The sequence below is a fragment of the Dipodomys merriami genome, unplaced genomic scaffold (assembly GCF_024711535.1).
Source record: "Dipodomys merriami isolate MVZ:Mamm:240054 unplaced genomic scaffold, mDipMer1.0.p SCAF_114, whole genome shotgun sequence".
NCBI lineage: Eukaryota > Metazoa > Chordata > Mammalia > Rodentia > Heteromyidae > Dipodomys > Dipodomys merriami.
In genome coordinates this window covers 3,495,152-3,518,325 of record NW_027202427.1, presented here as the reverse complement: position 1 = coordinate 3,518,325, position 23,174 = coordinate 3,495,152, and the positions used below count along the sequence as shown (strand labels likewise).

General features: G+C 64.0%; 1 protein-coding gene across 9 annotated transcripts in view; it reads right to left on the bottom strand.

Moving 5' to 3' along the window:
• LOC138822741 (IQ motif and SEC7 domain-containing protein 1) overlaps positions 1-23,174 on the bottom strand; it is a 220,784-nt gene that overhangs the window by 13,489 nt on the left and 184,121 nt on the right. For all 9 annotated transcript variants that reach the window (XM_070015662.1, XM_070015664.1, XM_070015667.1 and 6 more), the window contains 6 exons: positions 18,297-18,588; positions 14,437-15,683; positions 8,197-8,358; positions 4,687-4,809; positions 3,792-3,958; positions 4-143 (listed from right to left, as the gene is read on the bottom strand). In XM_070015662.1, the coding sequence (XP_069871763.1) occupies positions 4-143; positions 3,792-3,958; positions 4,687-4,809; positions 8,197-8,358; positions 14,437-15,683; positions 18,297-18,588 (2,131 nt within the window). The remainder of the gene's footprint in view (positions 1-3; positions 144-3,791; positions 3,959-4,686; positions 4,810-8,196; positions 8,359-14,436; positions 15,684-18,296; positions 18,589-23,174) is intronic.

Genomic DNA, 23,174 nt, shown 5'->3' with positions numbered 1-23,174 from the left:
TACCGGCTTCTTGCCCACAATGAGCTTCTCCACCTTCTGCACCTGCGACACGTGGTCCTCATTGGTCTTCAGCTCCCGCTTCCGGATCCGCTCATAGATCCCGATCAGCATCTCCCGGGGAATGTCCTCACCGTCATCCACGCCTGGTGGGGACAGTGGCAGGGATGAGGTGGCCGGAGCGGCAGGCTCCGTCCAGCCCCGGGGCCCCGGGCCCACTCTGGGTGCGCGGGTGCCTCCAGTCAATTCAAGCCAGAACGTGGCCCAGCCAGAGGGGACTGACACCCTGTCTGCAGCCCTGCCGTGCCCCAGCCTGAGCCCAGACTGTGACGGGGCAAGCAGGCTCCCACCCACAGGGGGAAACAGAGGCTGGGTCTGGGGCTATGCCCTGAGGCCCAAGTTCAGGCTGGCAGCTGAGAACCGAGTCCCTCTGAGCTTGCTGCCCTTCGCCAGCAGGCCGTGATGCTGCAGGCTTGCAAGGGCAGTCCTGACCACGGCACCGAGGCCACCTCCTGCCACAGTGGAAGGTGCTCAGCCTGCCCAGCAGGGAAGTCCCGCTCACCTGCAGCCAGCCTGGCCCTCAGCCCCTCACAGGCCTGCGGGGGGTGGGGGGCCTCCCCAGGCCACGGGTGGGGGGCTGAGGCGCTGCTGCTTCCCAGGCCTGTCAGAAGGGCCTGATGCCCTCTGGCTACAAGTACCTTTGTGGTACACCAGCTGCTGAAAATGAGACACACGCCAGGCTAGTGATGCACAAATGGCTGCCGACCAGGTGACTGGGCCACACCCCATGCCGGGACCTTAGACTTCTACTGCGCATGTGTCCCGGGTGAGGAGGGCTGTGGAGGAGCTGGTTGAGTGAGCCGGCGTCGGGTAAGTAGGCCGCGGATGGATGGAGAAGGACAAGTGTGGTAGCAGCACAGAGGACAGACCGGCAGGGGTGGAGGCTCTGCGGCGGAACCTCGACTTTTCTGTATTATTACATAGACTTATTTGCTTCTTTATTTTTAGCTATATTTTTAAACTACAGGCTTTGAGCAGTCTAGGGAAGCACTCTACCACTGGGCCATGTTCTCTGCTCTCATGCTTTAGACTGGCTGCAGGCTTACAGCAAACTCACAAGCAGGTTTTTCTCCACCCACAGGTGGGCTCCCTGGGCGTGTCTGGCACCAGTGAGCGGTGATCACGGCACCGACACGTCACCAGCGCCCCAGGCCCAGGTGGCTCTTGTGGTCCGGGCCCGGCCCAGGTGGCTCTCGTGTTCTGGGCCCAGGCCCAGGCGCAGGCGGCTCACGTGGTCTGGGCCCAGGACCAGGTGGCTCTTGTGGTCCGGGCCCGGCCCAGGTGGCTCACGTGCCAGGCCCAGGCCCAGGTGGCTCTCGTGTTCTGGGCCCAGGCCCAGGCGGCTCACATGGTCCGGGCCCAGGCGCAGGCGGCTCACGTGCTGGGCACCACATCATGCCACCGAGAGGATCTAGTCCCCTGCCTTCCCTTGAGCCCGGGCACACGTCCCCCCCATCCCCAGGTTCTGGCTTTCCTGGAGTGTGGTGGCTGGAGTTGGACAGTGTGCAGCCTTTTGAGACTGGTGAAGTGTCTGCTTAGACTCTTGGCCAAGCATCTTTCACGGGTCATGGTTCCGCTTTTGGTGGTGAAAAATGACCCTCTGGGTGTCCTTCCACCGGAAGGACATCTTGGCTTCTTCTATGACTTGACAACTGTGATAAAGTCGCTATAAACACTCGGCGTGGGTCTTTGCACGGCCTGATTTCAAGTTCATGTGGGAAACACCAAGAAGTGACTAGCTGTGGGCGATGTGAAGGTAACACCACTTAAAAACTGCAGAGGGCGCCAGGCGCCGGTGGCTCACGCCTGTCATCCTAGCTACTGAGGAGGCTGAGAGCTGAGGATCGAGGTTCAAAGCCAGCCCGGGCAGGAAACTCCTCTTATCTCCAATAGACCACTAGAAAACCGGAAGTGGCACTGTGGCTCAAGTGGTAGAGCACTAGTCTTGTGCTGAAGAGCTGAGGGACAGCGCCCAGGCCCAGAGTTTAAGCCCCACAACCAACAAAAAACAAAAACCCAAAAATCTGCAGAGGGCTGGGAAGGTGGCCCAGTGTTAGAGTGCTTGCCTAGCATGCATGAAGCCCTGGGTTCGATTCCTCAGCACTACAAACACAGAAAAGGCCGGAAGTGGCACTGTAGCTCAAGTGGTAGAGTGCTAGCCTTGAATTAAAAAACTCAGGGACAGCGCCCAGGCCCTGAGTTCAAGCCCCAGGACCGGTACACGCACGCATGCACGCACGCACGCATGCACTCACGCACACAAAGTGGTGACTGGTGGAAAGCCTGGGCTTGGGACAGAACCAGTGACTTCCCCATTGGACTGGGTGCTCAGGCCTGCCCTGCTGGCCAGGCTGGGGTGACAGATGCAAACCCCAACATCTCTGCCATGTGAGCGGCAGACTTCAAACACATGACCCAGCGGCCATCATGCCCTCAGCCCTCATTGGGGTTGGCCATTCTCTGCCTCCGTCGATGTGGGGCAGTGTGAGACTCGGTGGCCACCAGTGTCAGTCCAGCCCCAGGAGCGAGGCTGAGGGCGGGAGCAGGCCAGGGCAGCCACGAGGCCGTCCTGGCCTTGGGCCTACGCGCTGCTCCCGGCACCAGCACGGTCAAATGTCTCCTGACCACCTGCATACTCTCCTGGCCAGAAGACTTCCTAGGGATGATGCCGCCGACCTTTCTGGGGCCTGTGTGTAGTAGCAGCAGGTGCTCTGATGGGACTGTGGACCAAGCGAGGGCTTTGTCAAATCCTCCGGGAAACAATGGTCTGGTGGACTTGCTGTTACAGAGGCTCCGTCAGCAATGGGTGGGTAAGGCCACCCCCAAGCCCTGGGGGAGCAAGGGGGCAAGGCCACCCCCAAACACTGTGACACGGAGCCGGGCACCCTCAAACGCCATGGGAACTGGGGGGAAACTGAGGTCCTGTGCAGAGGTACTCTCCTGCCCAGAAAGGGGGGACGGGGGGACGGAGTTCAGACAGAGGAGCAGAGCGGACCAGCCGACAGCTTCACCGCCAAGGAGCGGCCCAAGCCAGGCAGCCCAAGATGAAGGCACGGCGGTTGTCTCTCCAGCTCCACCCTCAGCGCTGGCTCCCCAGGAGCAGGGCGGGCCCCCCTTCTCCCTTCCAGAGCACACAGAGCTGCCCGGCCGACTCTCTCCAGCACAGCTGCCGGACACGGGTGAGCAGCGCAAGCGCAGGGCACCGTGTCCCGGACACGGGGTTCATAATTCACTAGTGGGTTTCTGTGCCGGGAAGGCACTCGCATGCATTAGGAAACCCCCAAAGGCCAGCCCGCGTCACTGACAAGCTCCTGCAGTGTGGGCACCCACACCGCTGTGCCCCGCCCCACACACGGTGAGTGGCCATCTTCCTGACACACTGCCGCTCCCTGAAGCCGCCTGGGCGGGGCCAGCGGGAGCCCAGCCCTCCCAAGCCTGGGCGGGGCCAGCGGGAGCCCAGCCCTCCCGAGCCTGGGCGGGGCCAGCGGGAGCCCAGCCCTCCCGAGCCTGGGCGGGGCCAGCGGGAGCCCAGCCCTCCCGAGCCTGGGCGGGGCCAGCGGGAGCCCAGCCCTCCCGAGCCTGGGCGGGGCCAGCGGGAGCCCAGCCCTCCGGAGCCTGGGCGGGGCCAGCGGGAGCCCAGCCCTCCCGAGCCTGGGCGGGGCCAGCGGGAGCCCAGCCCTCCCGAGCCTGGGCGGGGCCAGCGGGAGCCCAGCCCTCCCGAGCCTGGGCCTCACCTCGCAGGTTCTTGACAAAGTCCTCCAGCTTCATCTTCCGCTCGGGCTTGACGTTGGGGCTGTACATGTCGGTGTTGAGCAGGATGATGGCGAAGGCCAGGATGAAGATGGTGTCTGGGTTCCGGAACTGCCTCACCACCCCGGGGTTGCAGATGCAGTAGCGCTGGCTGAGGGAGACAGCTGGCCAGGGTCCGTGGGTGTCACCCCGTCCCCGGCCCAGGAGGGGGCTCACCCACGGACTGCGAGCAGACTTGAGGGGAGCACCCCGAAGCTCTGCCCGTCCCCCCTGCGGTGAGGGTCCCATGCGGAGGCACGGAGCTGTGCCCCAGCCCACGGGGGACATACTTCTGCTTCCTCACAACAGCGGACCTCCTCCCTACCCCCCTGCCCTTCCTCCGGGCTCCTCCCTACCCCCCCTGCCCTTCCTCTGGGACCTCTGGGAAGCACCCTGGGGGGCCGACCCTCTCCCCACCCCCTGCCCTTCCTCTGGGGCCTCCTGTATCCCAGGGTCCTCCGGGAAGCACCCTGGGGGACCGTGAGCAGACCTCATCCTAGGTTTCCCGTGTCCTCACTCCTGGCCCCACCGGCGGCGCCGGGGCTGAGGCCGCCCCGTGCTGACTCTGTCTGGAAGGGGCACCGCACAGTCACAGTGCAGCTGGACCCTGCCCACACCGCTGTGCCAGCTGCCCGGCTCAGCCGGTCCCCAAACCCTAGGCCACTTCTTCCTTCCGCGCTCCCCTACGGCTGTGCTATTGCTCTCCCCTCCTCACGGTGAGGAGTGAGGTCTGAGAGCCTTCTGGACCGCGTGCACACTGACATGAAGGGAGCCAAGGGTCTGCATCCACGCGTGGGCCAAGCCGACCACGCGGAACCTGCCCGGGCTCACGGGGCTGACCTGAACGCCTCGATGAGCCGCTCCACCTTCTGGGCCTCCCCTTGGACGCGGATGTGTGCCTGGAACCTTCTGAGGGCCTCGTCCAGCTCCATGGCAGAGAAGTCCATCTCGTCCACCACGCAGCTGGAACAGAGGCAGGTGGCCAGCGTGAGAACCCGGCGCCTTTCCTCCAGCAGCGTGGCCCGGGGCCCTCCCGTCAGCGAGCAGCACCTCAGAATCTTCCAAAAAGCTCTTGTGCTTCTAAGGAGCCCTTGCACCCCAAGCCCACGGGAGACATCAGCGCCACGTGTGATTTTCTGCACTGTGGTGGCGCACCGCCCCTGGCTGCCAGCGTCCGTGGCCTTCTGCGGGGGAGAGACCCTGACGGGAGGTGAGCGCCGGGCAGCACGGCAGGGCGCAGGCTCTGCCCTCACCTGGACGGGGCCAGCGGACACTCCAGAGACACTTGAATTAACCACACCCACCTGTGGAGGGGAACTGGCGCTGCTGACTGTCCCTACCCCAGAGACACCTCGTATGCCTCCCAGCGAGCCGAGCGCCGAGAGGTGGGAGCGGCAGGCCTGTCTCAGGCGCCCGTGCCTGTTCTCCTCGGATCACAGCCGCGGCCACCATCGGCACAGTGGGGTACGAGAGCCTTGCCGGGGTGGGGCTGGGGGCCCCAGGGCCACAGCCTGGGGCTGCTGTTGGGCAGCTCTCCAGGAGGGCAGGAGCAGGTGGACAGCTTGCTGGGCTGGCGAGCACGCTGGGGAATGGGCTGGGGGCCTTGCTGCTTCCGTGGGCCCTTGCTGTTTTCTGAGGGAGAACAATGCGCGGATTTCCTGCGGCCAGGAACCGCGAGGGGCTGGGCAGGATGTCGCCAAGAGCGAGTCTGAATCCAGAGAGGAGAGAAAGGCGGCCACGGCCACCCCAGGGCGGGCCGGGAAGGGGCGCAAAGTACGAGCACGGGACGAGCCCCACTGGGGGTCTGGTCAGAGGCGCACCAGCGCTGCTGAGGCCTGCCGCGCACTCAGCCCCCCAACTCCCGTGTGTCTGGGTTCATGTGCAGCACGGGCTGCGGCTGCATGAGCACACGCATGCTGGGGGCCCTGGCTCGACCGTGGTGTCCAGCCTGTGCTGGGACAAAGAGGGACGGCACTGGCCACCGGCTCCCGGACACTAGGGATGCTTGCGGAGCCCAGACCACTCACCAGATGCCCTCCCCGGCTGGTCCCCTTCTCCACGAGGGCAAGGGCTGGCCCATGGAAGAAGAGACGCACTGGATACTTGTGCGTGACTTCTAGCCCTGGTCTGTTGGACCCTAGTCTGTCTCTATTGGGTTCCAATATTCCTCAGACCCAGGGCTGGGGTTCCTGCTCCCCAGAGGGCGTGCATGCTGCCTCCTGCTACTACTGACAGTCCAGGGCTCTTCTGCTCAGCACTGTGCGCAGGAGAGGGGAGAGCTGCAAGGCAGACACCTGACGGAACTTCTCAAACAGGAAGCGAGGCTTCCGGAAGGAGCCAGGTGCTCACTTCTCTACAAGGTTTCCGTGTCACATTTGCACTCAGGGCTGCCGGGGGTGCAGACCAGGAGCACAAGGCAGGGACGAAGCTGGAGCTGGCTGTCTACCGGGGACAGCCCCTTTGGCCCGTGCTGGACGGGTGGCGGCCAGGCCTCCAGTTGGGGGCCACTGCCCCGTCCTGACCCCAATGGCCACACGGCTTGCCTCAGGGTGGGGTCAAACTAACCGTGCATGGAGGGAGTGGGAATCGAAGTGAGACTGCTGGGCCAGGGCGCGGTGTGGATGAATCATGCAGCACATGTGTAGGGCCTATTGTGTGTGCAAGCACATGTGCATGCCCACATCTATGTGCGCCCATGGGGGTGCGCCCCTCAGCACAGATGGCCCTCTGCCTCCTCCACTCCACTCCCTTGGATGCAGCCATGACCCCACCTCACGGGCCACACAGACAAACCGTTTCCTGGCCCTCGTCCCTAATCCGCCGCATGCCAGCACTGCTTCGCGCAGGTGTGTAAGTGTCTAAGTGTGATGTTACAGGCAGCATTCAGGGGTTGTGTGAACCAGAGGGGCATGAGCACCGGAGGCCTCTGGGGGGAGGGGTGGTGGTCTGGGACTGCTGATGCGTGCCCAACCATGCGTGTGCATGTGACAGTTGAAGTGTACTAAGCCCTGTGAGTATGACAGCTGTGTGCGTGCCCAGCCTTGTGTGTGAGCGCGGCAGCTGGTGTGGCCTGGTCTCCTGTGTGAGTGTAACAGCCGTGTGCGTGGCCTGGCCCCGTGTGTGTGTATGGCAGCCGCGTGCGTGGCCTGGCCCTGTGTGTGAGCACGGCAGCCATGTATGTGGCCTGGCCCGTGTGTGAGGGTGACAGCGTGTGTGCATGGCCTGGCCCCATGTGTGTGTGTGGCAGCCGTGTGCGTGGCCTGGCCCGTGTGTGAGCACGGCAGCCGTGTGCGTGGCCTGGCCCATGTGTGAGCGTGGTAGCCGTGTATGGCCTGGCCCGTGTGTGAGCACGGCAGCCGTGTGCGTGGCCTGGCCCATGTGTGAGCGTGGTAGCCGTGTATGGCCTGGCCTGTGTGTGTGCGGCAGCCGCGTGCGTGGCCTGGCCCGTGTGTGAGCACGGCAGCCGTGTGCGTGGCCTGGCCCGTGTGTGAGCACAGCAGCCGTGTGCGTGGCCTGGCCCATGTGTGAGCGTGGTAGCCGTGTGTGGCCTGGCCTGTGTGTGAGCGCGGCAGCCGCGTGCGTGGCCTGGCCTGTGTGTGAGCACAGCAGCCATGTATGTGGCCTGGCCCGTGTGTGAGCACAGCAGCCATGCGTGGCCGGGCCCGTGTGTGAGCATGGCAGCCGTGTGTGGCCTGGCCCGTGTGTGTGTATGGCAGCCGAGTACATGGCCTAGCCCGTGTGTGAGCGCGACAGCCGAGTGCGTGGCCTGGACCGTGTGTGAGCGTGGTAGCCATGTGCGTGGCCTGGCCCGTGTGTGAGCCCGGCAGCCGCGTGCGTGGCCTGGCCCGTGTGTGAGCGTGGTAGCCATGTGCGTGGCCTGGCCCGTGTGTGAGCGTGGTAGCCATGTGCGTGGCCTGTCCTGTGTGTGAGGGTGACAGCGTGTGTGCATGGCCTGGCCCCATGTGTGTGTGTGTGGCAGCCGTGTGCGTGGCCTGGCCCGTGTGTGAGCGCAGCAGCCGTGTGCGTGGCCTGGCCCGTGTGTGAGCGCGGCAGCCGTGTGCGTGGCTGGCCTGTGTGTGAGCGTGGCAGCCGTGTGCGTGGCCTGGCCCATGTGTGAGGGTGACAGCCGTGTGTGCAAGGCCTGGTCCCGTGTGTGTGTGGCAGCCATGTGTGGCCTGGCCCGTGTGTGAGGTTGGCAGCCACGTGTGTAGCCTGGCCCTGTGTGCAGCGTGCCAGGCCCCATGTGTGTGTGAGTGCTGGGCCCGTGTCCCCAGGCCGCGTCCGTCCCCAGGCCCACGTCCGTCCCCAGGCCCGCATCCGTCCCCAGGCCTGGCCCGGCCCGGGACTCACTCCAGCACGTCGCGGTTGAACTGCTTCTGTCGGTTGCCCAGGAACTCGCCGATCATCTGGCGGCTGAGGCCCTTGCGCTGCAGCAGGAAGTGGGCCACACCCACAGGTGTGTCAGGCACGAAGCCGCGTTCGATGAGGTACTGGACGCCCTTCTCGGGCTTCCTGTGGGAGATGAGAAGCATCGTCAGCCCAGACCGCCAGCCCCAGGGACGGGTCCAATGCTGCTCCCACGGCCTGCTCCAGCCGTCTCTGGGCTACTCATGAATGCCCAGATGACCTCCAGGCCTCTTGTCCTGTCCACTCCCCAGCCCAAACCTTCATCCAGAACATGCCCAGGCAGGTCGGACTGGGCTGGCGCTGGGACCCTTGGCCCCGCCTCCATGGCCCAGCCCCAGACCTTAGCGGTCCCCCATGCCTGGCCCGCCCCCGCCTGTGGCCAGGACTGCACACTACGGCAGTGAAGAACCTGATTCCACAATAAGAGCATCCTCTGCCAGGCCCCACTGGGCAGCCAGTGGGCGCTCTGCCAGCACCCAGGACAGGGCACCCAGGACAGGGCACCATGAGGAAAGAAGGGGCTGGCTTCGGACTTGCTCTGAGGGTGAGGGAACGGGAACAGCTGGGTGTGCTGGCCGCAGAGACCGGGATGAGGAGGTGAAAGTTCAGGGCGGCTCCAGTCTCAGCCCACGCCCAGCAGAGAGGGACCACGTCCACGTGGACATAGCAGGGGAGACAACCCAAAGCCCACGGGCTGAAGAGCAGGAGCGGGACCCGGGAGGACGCGGCGTGGACAGGAGGTTCAGGGGCTGCATGTGGCCCTGGGCAGGGGAGGGACGACCTCACCCCTACGCCACACCCCAGGCTCTCTTCCTGCCTCGTACGCGTGGCTCGGACCAGCCCTGGGAGAGCTGACTGGCACACTCTGCCATCCACAGCCGCCCACTTCCGCGTTCTGGGCCGGCCACTGAGATGCGCAGGTGGGTCGGCTGGGCCCACAGCACCACCCCTCGCCTGCACCTGGCCCACACCACCACCCCTTGCCTGCACCTGGCCCACAGCACCACCCCTCGCCTGCGGCCGGTCAGCCTGGGCCCACAGCACCACCCCTCGCCTGCGGCCGGTCAGTCTGGGCCCACAGCACCACCCCTCGCCTGCGGCCGGTCAGCCTGGGCCCACAGCACCACCCCTTGCCTGCACCCGGCCCACAGCACCACCCCTCGCCTGCACCCGGCCCACAGCACCACCCCTCGCCTGCGGCTGGTCAGCCTGGGCCCACACCACCACCCCTTGCCTGCCGCTGGTCGGCCTGGGCCAGCTCTCAGGAGGGGGGGCGGATTCGGCTCCAGGGGGACAGGGACGCCCAGAAGGAGCTGGCCCCTCCCTCTGGATCTCTGTCACGTTGTGACTTGGCTGCGTGCTCCAGGGTGAGGGCAAGGCAGCGCGGGGCCCTGAAGCCGCCCCACCCCCTCCAAGACAGCTCCTGGCCTCGGCCAGGTGGGAGCCGCCAGAGGGGAGGCGGCGGCTGCCGGCCCACGCCCGCCCATGAGCCGTGTCCCCGTGGCCCTGTGTGGCGGCACCCCACCGCTCTGCCACCCTGCACCGCTGCCTCCCTCCCGCCCCACCCACAGGCCGCGCCAGCACCCGGAGCCCACTGTCTTGCGCACTGCCCACAGGCTGTTGTCCCCTCAGCCCAGAGCTGGCCTCCGCCCTGACTCGGGGCCTCTCCTGCTGGGAGACACGGGCAGACGCTGGAGAGACTGGAGGCCACAGGAGCATGAGCGCCAAGCTCACCTCCTCCCAGAGCGACCCTGAGGCCCCGTGCCGGGGCTGCAAGTGGCCCCCAGCCCAGCTACTGGCCAACGCCAGGGAGGACACGGGGGGTTTTCCAGGTCTCGACCTGAGAAAGCCATGCTCCATACAGACCTCAGAGGCCACACGGGGTCTGTAGGCACCTAGGAACTCCTCAGGGAGAAGGCTGAGCCCCGCAGCTCCCACACGCAGCGCCAGCAGAAGGGCTGCGGCAAGGCCGCAGGGCCCGGCAGCGTCCTTCCAGCCGGCCGTCCGGGCCATCCCGGTCCTGCAGGGTTGCAGTCCCCTTCCATCTCTCGTGCACTTCTAGGCTGTGGCTCCCGGCTCCCGGCTCCCTGAGGTGCCTGCTCTATCAAGCTCCGATTGTGGGATCTCAAGGGCAACGTGGCTGCTAGGGTCTTCTCACACTTAGCCCAAGGGGGGCCACCCTCTGGGGTGCCACTGGCAGGCCCTGCAGACCCCTCTCAGAGGCCTCAGCCGTCCCCATCCACACGGGGATGAAGACCCAGGGTGCGGGCGGCACAGGGCTCGCAGAGCAGAGTGGCGCCATACGGGAAGCAGGATCCCAACACCCAGAGGCCTGGGTCTAAGCATTCCTGAACGCGGCTTTCCTTAAGCCGTGGGCTCCACAGCCATCAGGTACACTCCGGGCACTCGGGGCGGGCCCTGAGGCCTTGAGTACCGGCCTGGCCCCTGGAGACAGGATCCCTGCCCTTCATGGCCACCTCACGCCCAAGGTCTGCTCTGAGCACGGAAGCTTTGGGCTTGGCACTGGACACATGGTGCCCACTGCTGCTGCTGAAGGCTAGCCAGTCCAGCTGTTGCCGGCCTCCTTGTGGTAGGTCTGCCTCTGAGCGTGGGCTCCAGCATGCTGTCCCTGGACAAGACTTGGAGCTGCAGTTAATGGTGTCGTTGGAGTTGGACGTGCTGTGGCTGTTGTGTGCAGGCATGTGCAAGTGTGTGCAGGAGTGTTCAGGTGTGTGCAGGCACGTGCAGGTGTGTGCAGGTGCGTGCAGGCGCGTGCAGGAGTGCAGGTGTGTGCAGGCATGTGCAGGAGCGTGCAGGTGTGTGCAGGTGCGTGCAGGAGTGTGCAGGAGTGCAGGTGTGTGCAGGTGCGTGCAGGCGCGTGCAGGTGTGTGCAGGAGCGTGCAGGTGTGTGCAGGAGCGTGCAGGTGTGTGCAGGTGCGTGTAGGAGCGTGCAGGTGTGTGCAGGAGTGTGCAGGTGTGTGCAGGTGCGTGCAAGTGTGTGCAGGAGCGTTCAGGTGCGTGCAGGCACGTGCAGGAGTGCAGGTGTGTGCAGGAGCATGCAGGTGCGTGCAGCCGTGTGCAGGCGTGTGCAGGTGCGTGCAGGTGTGTGCAGGTGCGTGCAGGCGTGTGCAGGTGTGTGCAGGCACGTGCAGGTGTGTGCAGGAGCATGCAGGTGTGTGCAGGAGTGTTCAGGTGTGTGCAGGAGCGTTCAGGTGTGTGCAGGCGCGTGCAGAGCGTTCAGGTGTGTGCAGGTGCGTGCAGGCGCGTGCAGGTGTGTGCAGGAGCGTTCAGGTGTGTGCAGGTGTGTGCAGGTGCGTGCAGGTGTGTGCAGGTGCGTGCAGGTGTGTGTAGGTGCGTGCAGGTGTGTGCAGGAGCAGGTGTGTGCAGGAGCGTTCAGGTGTGTGCAGGTGCGTGCAGGTGTGTGCAGGAGCATGCAGGTGCGTGCAGGAGCGTTCAGGCGCGTGCAGGAGCGTTCAGGCGTGTGCAGGCGCGTGCAGGTGTGTGCAGGAGCGTGCAGGTGTGTGCAGGCGTGTGCAGGAGTGCAGGCGTGTGCAGGCATGTGCAGGAGTGCAGACGTGTGCAGGAGCGTGCAGGCGCATACAGGAGCATGCAGGCGTGTGCAGTGTGCAGGTGTGTGCAGGCGTGTGCAGGCGCGTACAGGAGCATGCAGGCGTGTGCAGGAGTGCAGGTGTGTGCAGGTGTGTGCAGGTGTGTGCAGGAGTGCAGGTGTGTGCAGGCGTGTGCAGGAGTGCAAGTGTGTGGAGGCGTGTGCAGGAGTGCAGGTGTGTGGAGGCGTGTGCAGGAGCGTGCAGGCGCGTACAGGAGCATGCAGGCGTGTGCAGGAGCGTGTAGGCACATACAGGAGTGTGCAAGAGTGTGCAGGCGCATACAGGAGCGTGCAGGCATGTGCAGGAGTGCAGGTGTGTGCAGGAGTGCAGGTGTGCAGGAGCATGCAGGTGTGTGCAGGAGCGTGCAGGCGCGTACAGGAGCATGCAGGCGTGTGCAGTGTGCAGGAGTGTGCAGGCGCGTACAGGAGCGTACAGGCATGTGCAGGGCGTGCAGTCATGTGCAGGAGCGCACAGCGGCTGGCACTGATGGGCAGCGGTGGGGGGAGGGGGACCCGGCTCCTCAGGAACACTAACCCGTCACCCTCACTGTGAGGACACATCTGCCTGGGGCGCTCAGTTCCACTCCCAGCTGTGGTCTCTAGCCCCTCCCAGCCTCCCATGGCAAACTGCGGTGATGGCCGCCGCGGCCAGCACCCGCCTGCTCCCAGCCTCAGCCAAGGCAGCCAGCATCACAGGATGGCAGCAAGTACTTTGGACCCTGGCGGTCCAGCCTTTCACACGCTCCAGCCTCGATGTCTAAACCTCGGGGCCAGTGCCCCTGGCATCAGCCCCGCTCACAGGTGTGGAGCCAGAGGTGGGCTGCTCCAGAGAACAGACCAGAAGCAGGGTGAGGGGCTGGAGCCAGGTAGACTGCCCTTAACTGTGGCCACTACTGTTCCTAATGGCTGGGTGCACACACAGACAGAAAGATCTGGAAGGAGAGACCACACGTACAGAGCACTTGCGTCGTGTGGCTGTGGGATGTGCCCTGTGACACCCAGTCGGCAGAGCCGGCTGCCCAGCCGCCTCATCTCCACTCCGGCCTCTCCCTGTCCACTCTACTGGACCCCAGTTATTCCTGGCTCGCTCCCAGGACACTCGCCCGGGCCAGGGGGTGGCCCTGGCTTAGGCAGGGCCCAGGAGCAGCAGGGGCTGACTTAGGACATGCCCTTTCACCCCCTCTGCTCTGGGGTGGGGTGCGGAGGTCCTGTGTGCAGCAGGCCACATGCAAAGGGGTCACAGGAGCCACAGCCCTAGCAGGAGCGAGGGGTCCAAGATTCCTAGCTCCTGGCGAGACTAGGAGACCCAGCAGTGAACCACAGCTCTCCACTGCCCCTCCACCCAGGGCTGGGGCCCAGGCCAGCCACTGACACCCCATCCAGTGCTTCTCCCGAACCACTGCCACGTCACCGTCCTGTGGCCCTTCTGGGATGCTTCTGGGTGCTTCTGGGTGGGCCCAGGCCTCGCGCTCTGTCAGCCCTGGGCTGGAGTGGCATGGAAGCCCAGGGCTGCTGAGAGCTGGCCTCAAGGCCTCTGAGGGCGGTCATCCCTCCTCCCCTTCCACTGAGGGTGCTCCTCCCTCCTCCCCTTCCACTGAGGGTGCTCCGTCCTCCCCTTCCACTCTGAGGGTGCTCCGTCCTCCCCTTCCACTCTGAGGGTGCTCCTCCCTCCTCCCCTTCCACTCTGAGGGTGCTCCTCCCTCCTCCCCTTCCACTGAGGGTGCTCCTCCCTCCCCTTCCACTCTGAGGGTGCTCCTCCCTCCTCCCCTTCCACTCTGAGGGTGCTCCGTCCTCCCCTTCCACTCTGAGGGTGCTCCTCCCTCCTCCCCTTCTACTCTGAGGGTGCTCCTCCCTCCTCCCCTTCCACTCTGAGGGTGCTCCGTCCTCCCCTTCCACTCTGAGGGTGCTCCTCCCTCCCTCCCCTTCCAGTGTGAGGGCGCTTCGCCCTCCCCTTCCACTCGCTATTCTGGGCCCTGCTAAGAATAGGTTGCTGTAAATATCCACCGCCCTCCCCAGGGCCGCAACCAGAGCTGAGTGGCCGCCCTCCGTGAACCCCCGAGGGGCAGACTCCATGACCCAGTTCCCGCAGCTCTCCCAGACCTGTCCCCCACCCTCACACACGGTCAGGACCCGCCTGTTTCTACCCCTGGGCCTCGCGTGTGTGCCCTGCCCAGCGCACCCTAAGCCTGCCTGCCCCTGCCACCCACCCGCTCCAAGGGCCCAAGCCTGACGGCTGAGCCTGGCCTGGCCCGACCTAGCCTCTTGGCGTCCTGTGGGGAATACTTGAGAGGGAGCAATGGACAGGACCTGTGACTCACAGCTACATCCCTTCCCAAATGGTTTCACAGAAAAGCTCCCATGTGCCCAGCTGTCCAGCAGTGGACACTGTGGGGAGCTGCGTCTCAGCACCCACAGACAGAGCGGGTCCCACTCGGCCCCACGGCTCACTGCGCAGACGGGCCTGGGCCTGCCCCGCCCCTCCGCCTGGGCCTGCCCCGCCCCTCCGCCTGGGCCTGCCCCGCCCCTCCGCCTGGGCCTGCCCCGCCCCTCCGCCTGGCTCAGCCCCCAGGACTCACTTGTTGAAGAGGTTCAGCCCAATGCGGTAGTGGCGCTTGCGGATGACGTCATTGCTGAAGGCCGGCGAGTCCCAGCTGTTGCGGGCCTCCTTGTGGTAGGTCTGCTTGCTGAGCGTGGGCTCCCGCACGCTGTCCCTGGATGAGGACTCGGAGCTGCAGTTGATGGTGTCGTTGGAGTTGGACGTGCTGTTGATGCTGTCGTTGTCCCCGTCGGAGTAGTCCGACTCAGACTTGCTTTGCCGATTGGCTGAGCCATTGATGGCCAGGTGGCTCTCCAGGGGCCTGGGGGGCCGGGGCCGCAGCTCGGGGTCCTCCCGGGCCAGGCCCTTGGGTGCGCCACCGTGGGAGCTGTGCTTGGGGCTGGCCGGCTGGCCTCCGAGGCTGCGCTCATAGGCGCCCTGCCTCTTGAGTGAGCCGCGGTCCGAGCGGTCACTGAGGTCCACCGAGCTGTCGCTGGGGGGCTCAATGGTGAGCAGGGGCAGGTGCTCCACCCGCAGCCGGGGCTCCTGCCGCTCCAGCGACGGAGTGCTCCGGCAGCTCGTGTCTGTGTCGGCCTTGTCATCCTTGTGGGCCAGGGCCCAGTAGTCCTGGGTGGCACCCCCGACCCGCAGGCGCAGGTCCGACTCGGTGCCGGGAGGCCTCTCCCCGGCGGGTGCGAGCGGCAGTGGCGGCGACAGCTCCTCCTCGTCGATGTACAAGGTGACGTCGCTGTAGGAGGCGGTCATCTCATCCAGCTTGTGGTGGTCCATGCTGTGCAGGGCGGCCTTGGGCTCGGCGTCCCGGGCCCTCGCCGCCTCCGGGGTCGGCACCTCCTCGGCGTGGAGGCTCCGGCAGTTCAGGGCGTCATCGATGGACTCAGCCAGAGACTTCACCTGCCGGGAGAAGGCGTCCTCCAGCTCCGTGATGGCGTCGGCGAAGTCACTGGAGGGGGCCGGAGACTTGAGGGCGGGCTCCCCGAGGTCTCCGCACTCAGAGGGCACCAGGGCGCCCAGCTGCGCACCATCGTTGGTCAGGGAGACCTGCTTGCCCTCGAAGTAGGAGCTGTGCACTTTCTCGGGCCCCTCAAAGGAAAACTGCATCCTCATGTTGGACAGCACGATCCGGCGGGACATACGGTTCTCCGACATGGAGCTTCGCAGACGCTCGAAGTTCTTGTTCATCTGGTACTGGCGGAACGCCGTCTGGATGGTGCGGGCTGCATGGCGGGTCACGAGGCGGCCCCCATACTTGCGTTCTAGCATCTCCACCTGGCGGGGGACGGGACGGAAGTGAGGCCAAGCCCTGAGTGCTGGCCTGGCGATGCCTACCCAGTGCAGGGGCCCGGCCTGAGAGGACCTGCCACAGGCCACAGTTGGCTCGAACAATGGCTGGTGTACATTCCAAGACAAGTAAGATGGGGAAACCCTCTGTTTGCCAGGCAGCCCCGTGGCTCACACCTATAATCCTACTCAGGAAGCTGAAATCTGAGGATCCTGGTTTGAAGCCAGTCTGGGTAGGAAGAGACTCATCTCCAATTAACCACCCAAAAGCCAGAAGCTGACCTGTGGCTTGAGTAGCATAGCACCAGCATTGAGCAAAAAAAAATCTCAGGTCCTGGGTGGGCAGGAGGGCTGCGTAGGCCGCCAGGGGACAGGGCCTCTGCCTCGCTCCGCTGCAGTAGCCACACCTCACCCCACTCTTCTGCTCCTCTGCCTGAGAACGCTTCGGTGACATCCTTCCAGGGCATCTCAGGCCCAGGGCCACCAGCTTGGGCCCAGGCTCGCTCTAGGGCCTCTTCTCCTGCTGTCCCTGGACCTTGAGGACCAGAGCCACCTGCTACCTGAGCCCTGCCCAAGGCTGTGCGTGTGTGTTGGGGTCAGGACTGCAGGGAGGCAAACGAGAGCTCTGGGAGAATCACAGGGCCTCTCCCCCCTCTCCCCAGGCACAGGGCCTCTCCCCTTCTCCCCAGGCACACACCACCCCAGGCACCCCAACCTATCCCAACTCACCACTCACTCCTCTCTCTCTCTCTCTCCCTCTTCTTTTTCTTTTTGTTAGTTGTGGGGCTTGAACTCAGGGCCTGGGCATTGTCCCTGTGCTCGTTTTGCTCAAGGCTAGTCTTCTACCACTATAAGCCATAGTACCATTTCCAGTTTTTTTGGTAGTTAACTGGAGATAAGAGTCTCATGGACTCTCCTGTCTGGGCTGGCTGGCTTTGAACTGCGATCCTCAGATCTCAGACTCTTGAGTAGCAAGGATTATAGGTGGGAGCCACCAGCACCCGGCCAATTACTATTTTCTTAACCAGAACTGACACGAGGCCCCATCTACTACAGCACTGGGACCAGGGAAAGCTTAGTTACAGGCTGAGCCAGGGGACATGACCCTCCTGAGACCCCACCCACAGCGCCCAGCCCCGAAGGGGTCCCCAGGGGGGAGGCATGCGGCCCAGGACCCCCGGGCAGCGGCGGTGGCCAGTCACGGCTAGACCCCCCCCCCCAGGCCCTCTCATACAAGGGACAGTGAACAGAGTGAATGAGAATGAGAAGTCTGCCTTCCCGCAGGGCAGAGCTGTTGGCGCTTGCTCTCAGGGACAGGAGAACCCCGACACCCACGTGGCTCCTTTGCTGCCGGGACTCTGCGCCACTACACCCCATGTGGGTCTCACGAGCACAGGCCACCTGCCCCCTTTCCGCCTTGCCTGGCCCGCCAGGAAGCTCCACAGGCAGGAAATGCTACGTGACCGTCGGCTCCTCCCTGTCATCTACCATCCCCAACATGCGCTACACTCATTCCTGCCTCAGGGCCTTTGTACCTGCCATCCCTTCTTCCACAACTCAGCCGCCCTTCATCCACTCCAGTCAGCTCCCCAGCACACAGTCCGTGTCAGGTACCCACAGACACTTGACTACTACAGGTGGAATGAGAACCAGCAGCTGCAGCACACGAGCCCTGAACTTGGGCCCCTGTGAAGCCTCAACCTCTCGTTTCTATTTTAAGGGTGCTAAGGAGACATCTTTGGTTTTAAACACGCAGCCACTTCGGATCTGGGTGGAGCTGACAAAAGCAAGGGAGGCTGCCTCCCCGCCCCCCGCCCCCAGCTGCCTAAGCTGCGGCCGCACCAGCCCAGACCTCTGCTTCCAGGACAAGCAGGAAGATGGAGCAAGCAGGCGGGCAGGCTGCGGGGCGGGTATGAGCAGCACAGTGTGGGGCTTTGGGCTGAAGGGATGCCTGTTCCAGCTTGGCGCCTAGGAGCCAGAGGGGGCGGTGAGGCTTGCCAGACATCCCTGCCCATCCCGGGGCTGAGCAGCTGCCCAGCACGCCGCTTCCCACGAAGCAGGAGATGGTGGGAGCGGGGCTGCTTGGGCACCCTGCACCGCAGCCTCTGTTCACTCCTAGTCCTTCTCGGGGGCCCGCTGTGCGCACACTGGGGGCCCCCTGGGGGCCACGTGGCAGGGTTGCTTTGCACACAGGCATTCCACACACCCCTAATGTGAGCCTCTCCCTTGGCCAGGGCCCTGGAGACCTGCTGACATGGTGAGCACCTCCACTCAGGCAGCTGGAGGACTAAGGTGCCCAGTGCTGCCCGACCAACTGGGCCCTGTCCCCTGGGCCCTAAGGACCCGTGTCCTGTGACGCTGGCTGTGGACTGAGACACCACACTCTCCAATCTCAGCCACACAAACACGGACACCACAGAAGAGGCTCTGGAGCCGTTCCCAGCCAGCTGCCTCCACACTACACCCCTCCCACATCTTGGGGCCAGGCTGGCGGAAGGTTCTGGGTCACCTGGAGGAATGAAGCAGGCCACGGTCTCGGTGGCACGCCTCGGCTGGAGTTCTGCCAACCAGAGGGACCCTGCGCTGGCCCCGGCCACCTACCTGCTTGTCCTGCAGGTCGGAGGAGAGCTCATAGCTCTCGGACAGAGACCGCGAGCGCTTGATGGCCTCCTCTTCCGCCTGCTTGCGCAGGATGGAGGTGGAGTGCTGCAGCTTGGGCCTCCGCGTGCGCTGCTGCCCCGGCGGGCCCGGGTACAGCCCGTAGGCTCCCACCGACGCGTGCTCGTAGTGGTCCGGGCTCAGGCTTGAACCGGGCACCAAGGGGCCCTGGTGGTAGGCGGAGGGGCTGTCCAGGGATGCGCCGGCCTCGCTGCTGGGCACCTCGCCCTCGACGCTGCAGAGGGAGAGAGGCTCCGTGAGCACAGCAGAGCCCAGGGCTCGGCAGGCGCAGCCGTCCACGCTCCTCGCTTCCCTCCCCGCCTCCTTCCTCACACAGGTCAGCCTGGCGTCTTGTGGGCTTCCTGCAGGCAGGTGCTCGGCAGACACCCAACCAGCAGGACCTGATCCCTGAGCCACCTGCCAGTAGCCCAGCAGAGAGGATGGACCGGCCCTTCCCAGTTCACCATGCTGCCCCTGCCTAGAGCCCGGGGTGCTGAGCAAACACACCTCTGTCCACGGCGAGCAACTCAGCCCTCTGTGCCTGAACACAGCTGCCGGTCCCCGGGCAGCCTACAAGTGGGGAGTCACAGCCACTCCCAGAGGAACGCTGCTTGGGGCAGGGCTACAGAGAAGCTGGTGCCACTGCCAGGCTGGGCTGGGCCCCGCTCTGCGGCGGGCAGGGCTACAGCAGGGCCCAGGCAACAAGCGTGATGTCAGAATGGGCATCATCCACCTGGAGGGAGGCTCTGGGCCTGGGGAAGGGGCACGAAGGAATGTTCTGAGCCGTGCCAGCTCAGAATTCCCACCATGAGCAGCTTTGGGCCAGCAGGCTCTGGAGGGAGGGAGGGGGGGGGAGCATCCTCCAGCGCACCCTCACCAGGAAGGGAAGGGCTGGGGTCACCACCGCCGGCACTCCCGCCCCCGGGCCCAGGACCTCAGTCCTTCCTCCCAAGGCGACTCCAGCTGTGTACAACGGCCACCACCGGATGCCAAATCCTTGTGAATGGCCCTCAGGTTGTACAAAGCAGCAGCCTTTCCAAACTGCACAGCAGACCCAACTCAGACCACCCCGATAAGAAAGGAAATAGCGAGGTGGTTCCTGGCACCAGGCCGCCTCCCAGGGGCTCCCGGGCAGGCCTAGGGACAGCAGCAGCACGCAGGCCTCTCCCCACCTAGCTAAGTCCTATCGGGACCTAGGAACAGTGCCACTCAGAAGCCACACAGTAGTAGATACCAAGAAGCTGTTCTTAATAGAGCTTATCATACTGATAAACAAAAAGATGCCATGTTTCTACTTCATGATAGGTTCATGGCAGGTGGCTCCGATGTGAACACATTTCAAGTCTCTGTGCACAAGTCTCTAGCTGAGACCTGTGGGTAAGGGCGACCAGGCTGGCCCCCACCATCACTGCCTCTGCATCTCAACACCCCAGCCTGCAGATGGGGCCCAACAGCACCCTGAATTCACCTCTCCCAGATGCCCAGCCACATGCAGAGCAAGGAATGAGGTAGGACACCCTGCAGCTCAGTTTCTGGGGTGTTCTTTGGATGTTCTCTCAGGGCCGCTCGTGGGCCGGCAGCCCTCTTCCAGACACTTAGTTAAGACATAAGCACCTCTGTGAACCCAGCTCTGCAAAGGCTCGGGTAGGAAGACTGCAGCAGAGATTGGCCCTATCCAAAACTACCTAAAAGCAACAGAGCTGGGGGCCTAGATCAAGTGGTAGAGTACCTGCCTAGCAAGTACTGCCAAAAGATAAGAACAATACGCAAAGGGGTAAATACAAGGATTTCCACAGCAGTGAGATTTTTCTAAGTACAGAAGACTGGAGATAATGTAAACACTCATCACCAAAGGACTTAGTTTAATTCTAAGTCAGCCTCACGAAACTAATGTCGAGACAGGCAAAGATCTGGTCTGACAGCTGTTCTTCTAGAAGAGACTTGGAGATAGTTTGGGTGACTCTAAGATTAATGGGAACTGATCCGCCACATAGCTGAGCCAGAAACAAAAATGGCTCTGCTATAGTTATCAGATCACACAAAAGACCTGAGTCCAGAGCCAGGGTGGGGTGTGCTCACAGACTCCTGAAGACCACGGGTGGGACCCCCGTCCCCTGCCTGAACAGCAACGCACACACCAGAGCCTCGCTGGCACGGGGAGGGACTCCAGTCGCCAAGCCCACTTTACAGAGCTTGAGGTCCCCTACCGGGTGCTGGGACCGCAGGGCTCGGAAGAGCAGCCAGCGGGCGGCGGAGGGCAGTTCACCAAGCCTGGGCAGAGTGACAAGCTGAGGCTGCAGTGACTTTCTCCAGGGGACGAACTACGTCTGGTCTATACTGCCCAGCACAGGACCCTCCGGAGGGAGAGCTTTCTGCCTCTGGAGGTGCGTGCCTGACAGGCTCTAACTCCGCCAGGAACATGCTGCCAGGGCCTCGTGGCCCAAAGGGAAGCCCCAGCACCACAAAGGCCATTTCGTGTTACATTTGCTGTGTTTTGTGGGCTCAGCTTAACTCCACTCTCCTGCACACTGGCGTGTGTGCGTGCGTGTGCGTGCGTGTGTGTGTGTGTGTGTGCTCTGCCCAGCTACCACGAGGCCCAACACCCTCAGACCTCAGCAGACAGAAACCGGGGAGGGGAGAGGAGGGGGGAGAGCTGCTCCTTCTTATGGGATGAACCGTCCTCTGCACATTGCATTCCAGAGCCCCTAAGAGCCCCTGTCCCGGCCAGCCCTCCCCCACCGGGGCTCCAAGCCCTGGCCACACGCGGGGCCCCGGAGGGGGCTGAGCACTGCGGGGCCACCCCTGCCCCTCAGGAGGGCTGGAGGGGGCTGAGCACTGCGGGGGCCACCCCTGCCCCTCAGGAGGGCAGCTCCCTCCCTCCCCTGCCTTTCCCCCTCAGAGCCAGCCCCACGCGCAGGGTGGAGCTTTGGTTCCACCGCTCTCCCTGTGTGGCTGGGAGAGGGAAGCCCGGCCTCAGTGTCTACCCCCATACAGAGCGACTTCACCTGTGCTCCGAAGAGCTGACCCGGGAGGCCGCTCCCGAGAGTGCTCTGCTCACAGGAGGAACGCGCTCCCCAACCCGCACAATGCAAGTGCATATACTCACACGCACACATGTTCACGCGGACACATGCCTGTGCATGCGTGCACATGAACGCCTACGTGCCCACATAAGCACTCACGGGCTCACCTGCTTCTCTGTTCACACTGCTCCTACCCCTCCCTTCAGGTTTTCTGCCCAGGTCATGACCACTTCACACCCACCCACCAAACACCATGAGAGGCCTGGCTCAGAGGTGCCACCTCTTGACCACGTGCCATCGGACCCGGGAGGAGGGGGATGAGGTGCCCTGCCCGGGAGGCCTTCAGCTCACCCGCCTCGCTGGCACATCCAGGTCCACCCCGTCCTCACAGCCCTCAGGCTCAGCCTGGGGAACAGCAGCATGCGAGGCACAGGTCTGCGCAGGACGCAGACTCTGCCTCCTGGTGCTCTCAGAACACTGTAGGCCAGGGCCGACCACGGAGCCCCCTGGAGCCCCGGCAGCAGAGCCGTGAGCTGCTCCTGAGGATGCCCCTGTCCTGAGCGGGCGCCCGGCTCTTGGTGCAGTGACTTCCCCGCAGGGCACAGCTGTCCACATGAGCGAACTGCTCTCCCTGGGGCTCTACTTCTATACTCATGGACCCCATTTCCTCGGCCCTAGACAGCTCACCGAGACTGGTGGGCTGCCCCTCGCTAGCTACCCAGGCCTTAGGAGTCCCTTCTCTTTCCCTCCCCAGGCCGTGCCTGGGTATGCACACAGAACCTAGCCCAGTAAGAGCAGTGCGGTCTCCCGCTTTTTCTGCACAGTCCGCCTCAATTCTCACGGCCCGGCAGCAGGAGCCTCACAAGGGAGCCGGTGAGGGTTGAGTGAACAGGCCGCCTTCCTGGCATCCTGAAGGGCAGGACCAGAGCAGGAAGTCACACTTCAGAAACTGTGCTGCCCTGCAAGTGCGGACGGCAGGGAATCTGGCTGGATGTTAGCCTACACGGTGTCTAGCTGTGGACTGGCTCTCAGATGGCCCTCCTCGGCCACCTGGCCCCCCTACCCAAAGAGGGTGCCCCCATGTGATGTGGACTCCCAGCCACGGGCAGCCAGGCTCATTAATCCCAAGACCCCAGGGACACCTGCCCCTGGAGGCCAGCAGCACCCAGTGGTTAGGTGGCAGATACCTCCGAGGCCACAGCCCTGCAGCGGTGACCCCGATGCAGGCTCCAGCTCCACAGAACCCCAGTGCTTCCTCTGTAGAAGACAGCGGCCCCCCAGTTTCTCCCCAGGTCCCAGCTGTGGCTAGGGTGTAGGCCACATACTGCAGATGTCCAGCCCAGGGTCCCTGGCACATTGGGATAGCCGAGAAGAGAGCCGTGCATGCCACACCCAAGCATGTGTGCACACACCCCTATGTACACACGTGTCAGTGTAGTCATGCACACCTGTGAGCATGACACGCACGGGACTGAGCACCCACACGTATGCATGTGCACATGCACATACAACTGCACGTTTACATGTGTGTGCACTTATATTTGTGTGGACATTTGTGTAATCTGTCTTGCACATGTATACACCTGGGTATGCATGTATGTATGCAGGCATGCAGACACAGTCTTGTCTACATGTATAGATATACATCGGTGTGTGCGTGCACGTTACAGTTACGTTTGTGTGTATGGTTGGCCCTCCTGACCTGTGGCTCCCACAGCTTGGGTTTTCAACCGTCTGCTTGACTGAAAATACCCGGGTAACAGTGTGAACACACACGTTTAGTCTAACAAGTACTTGC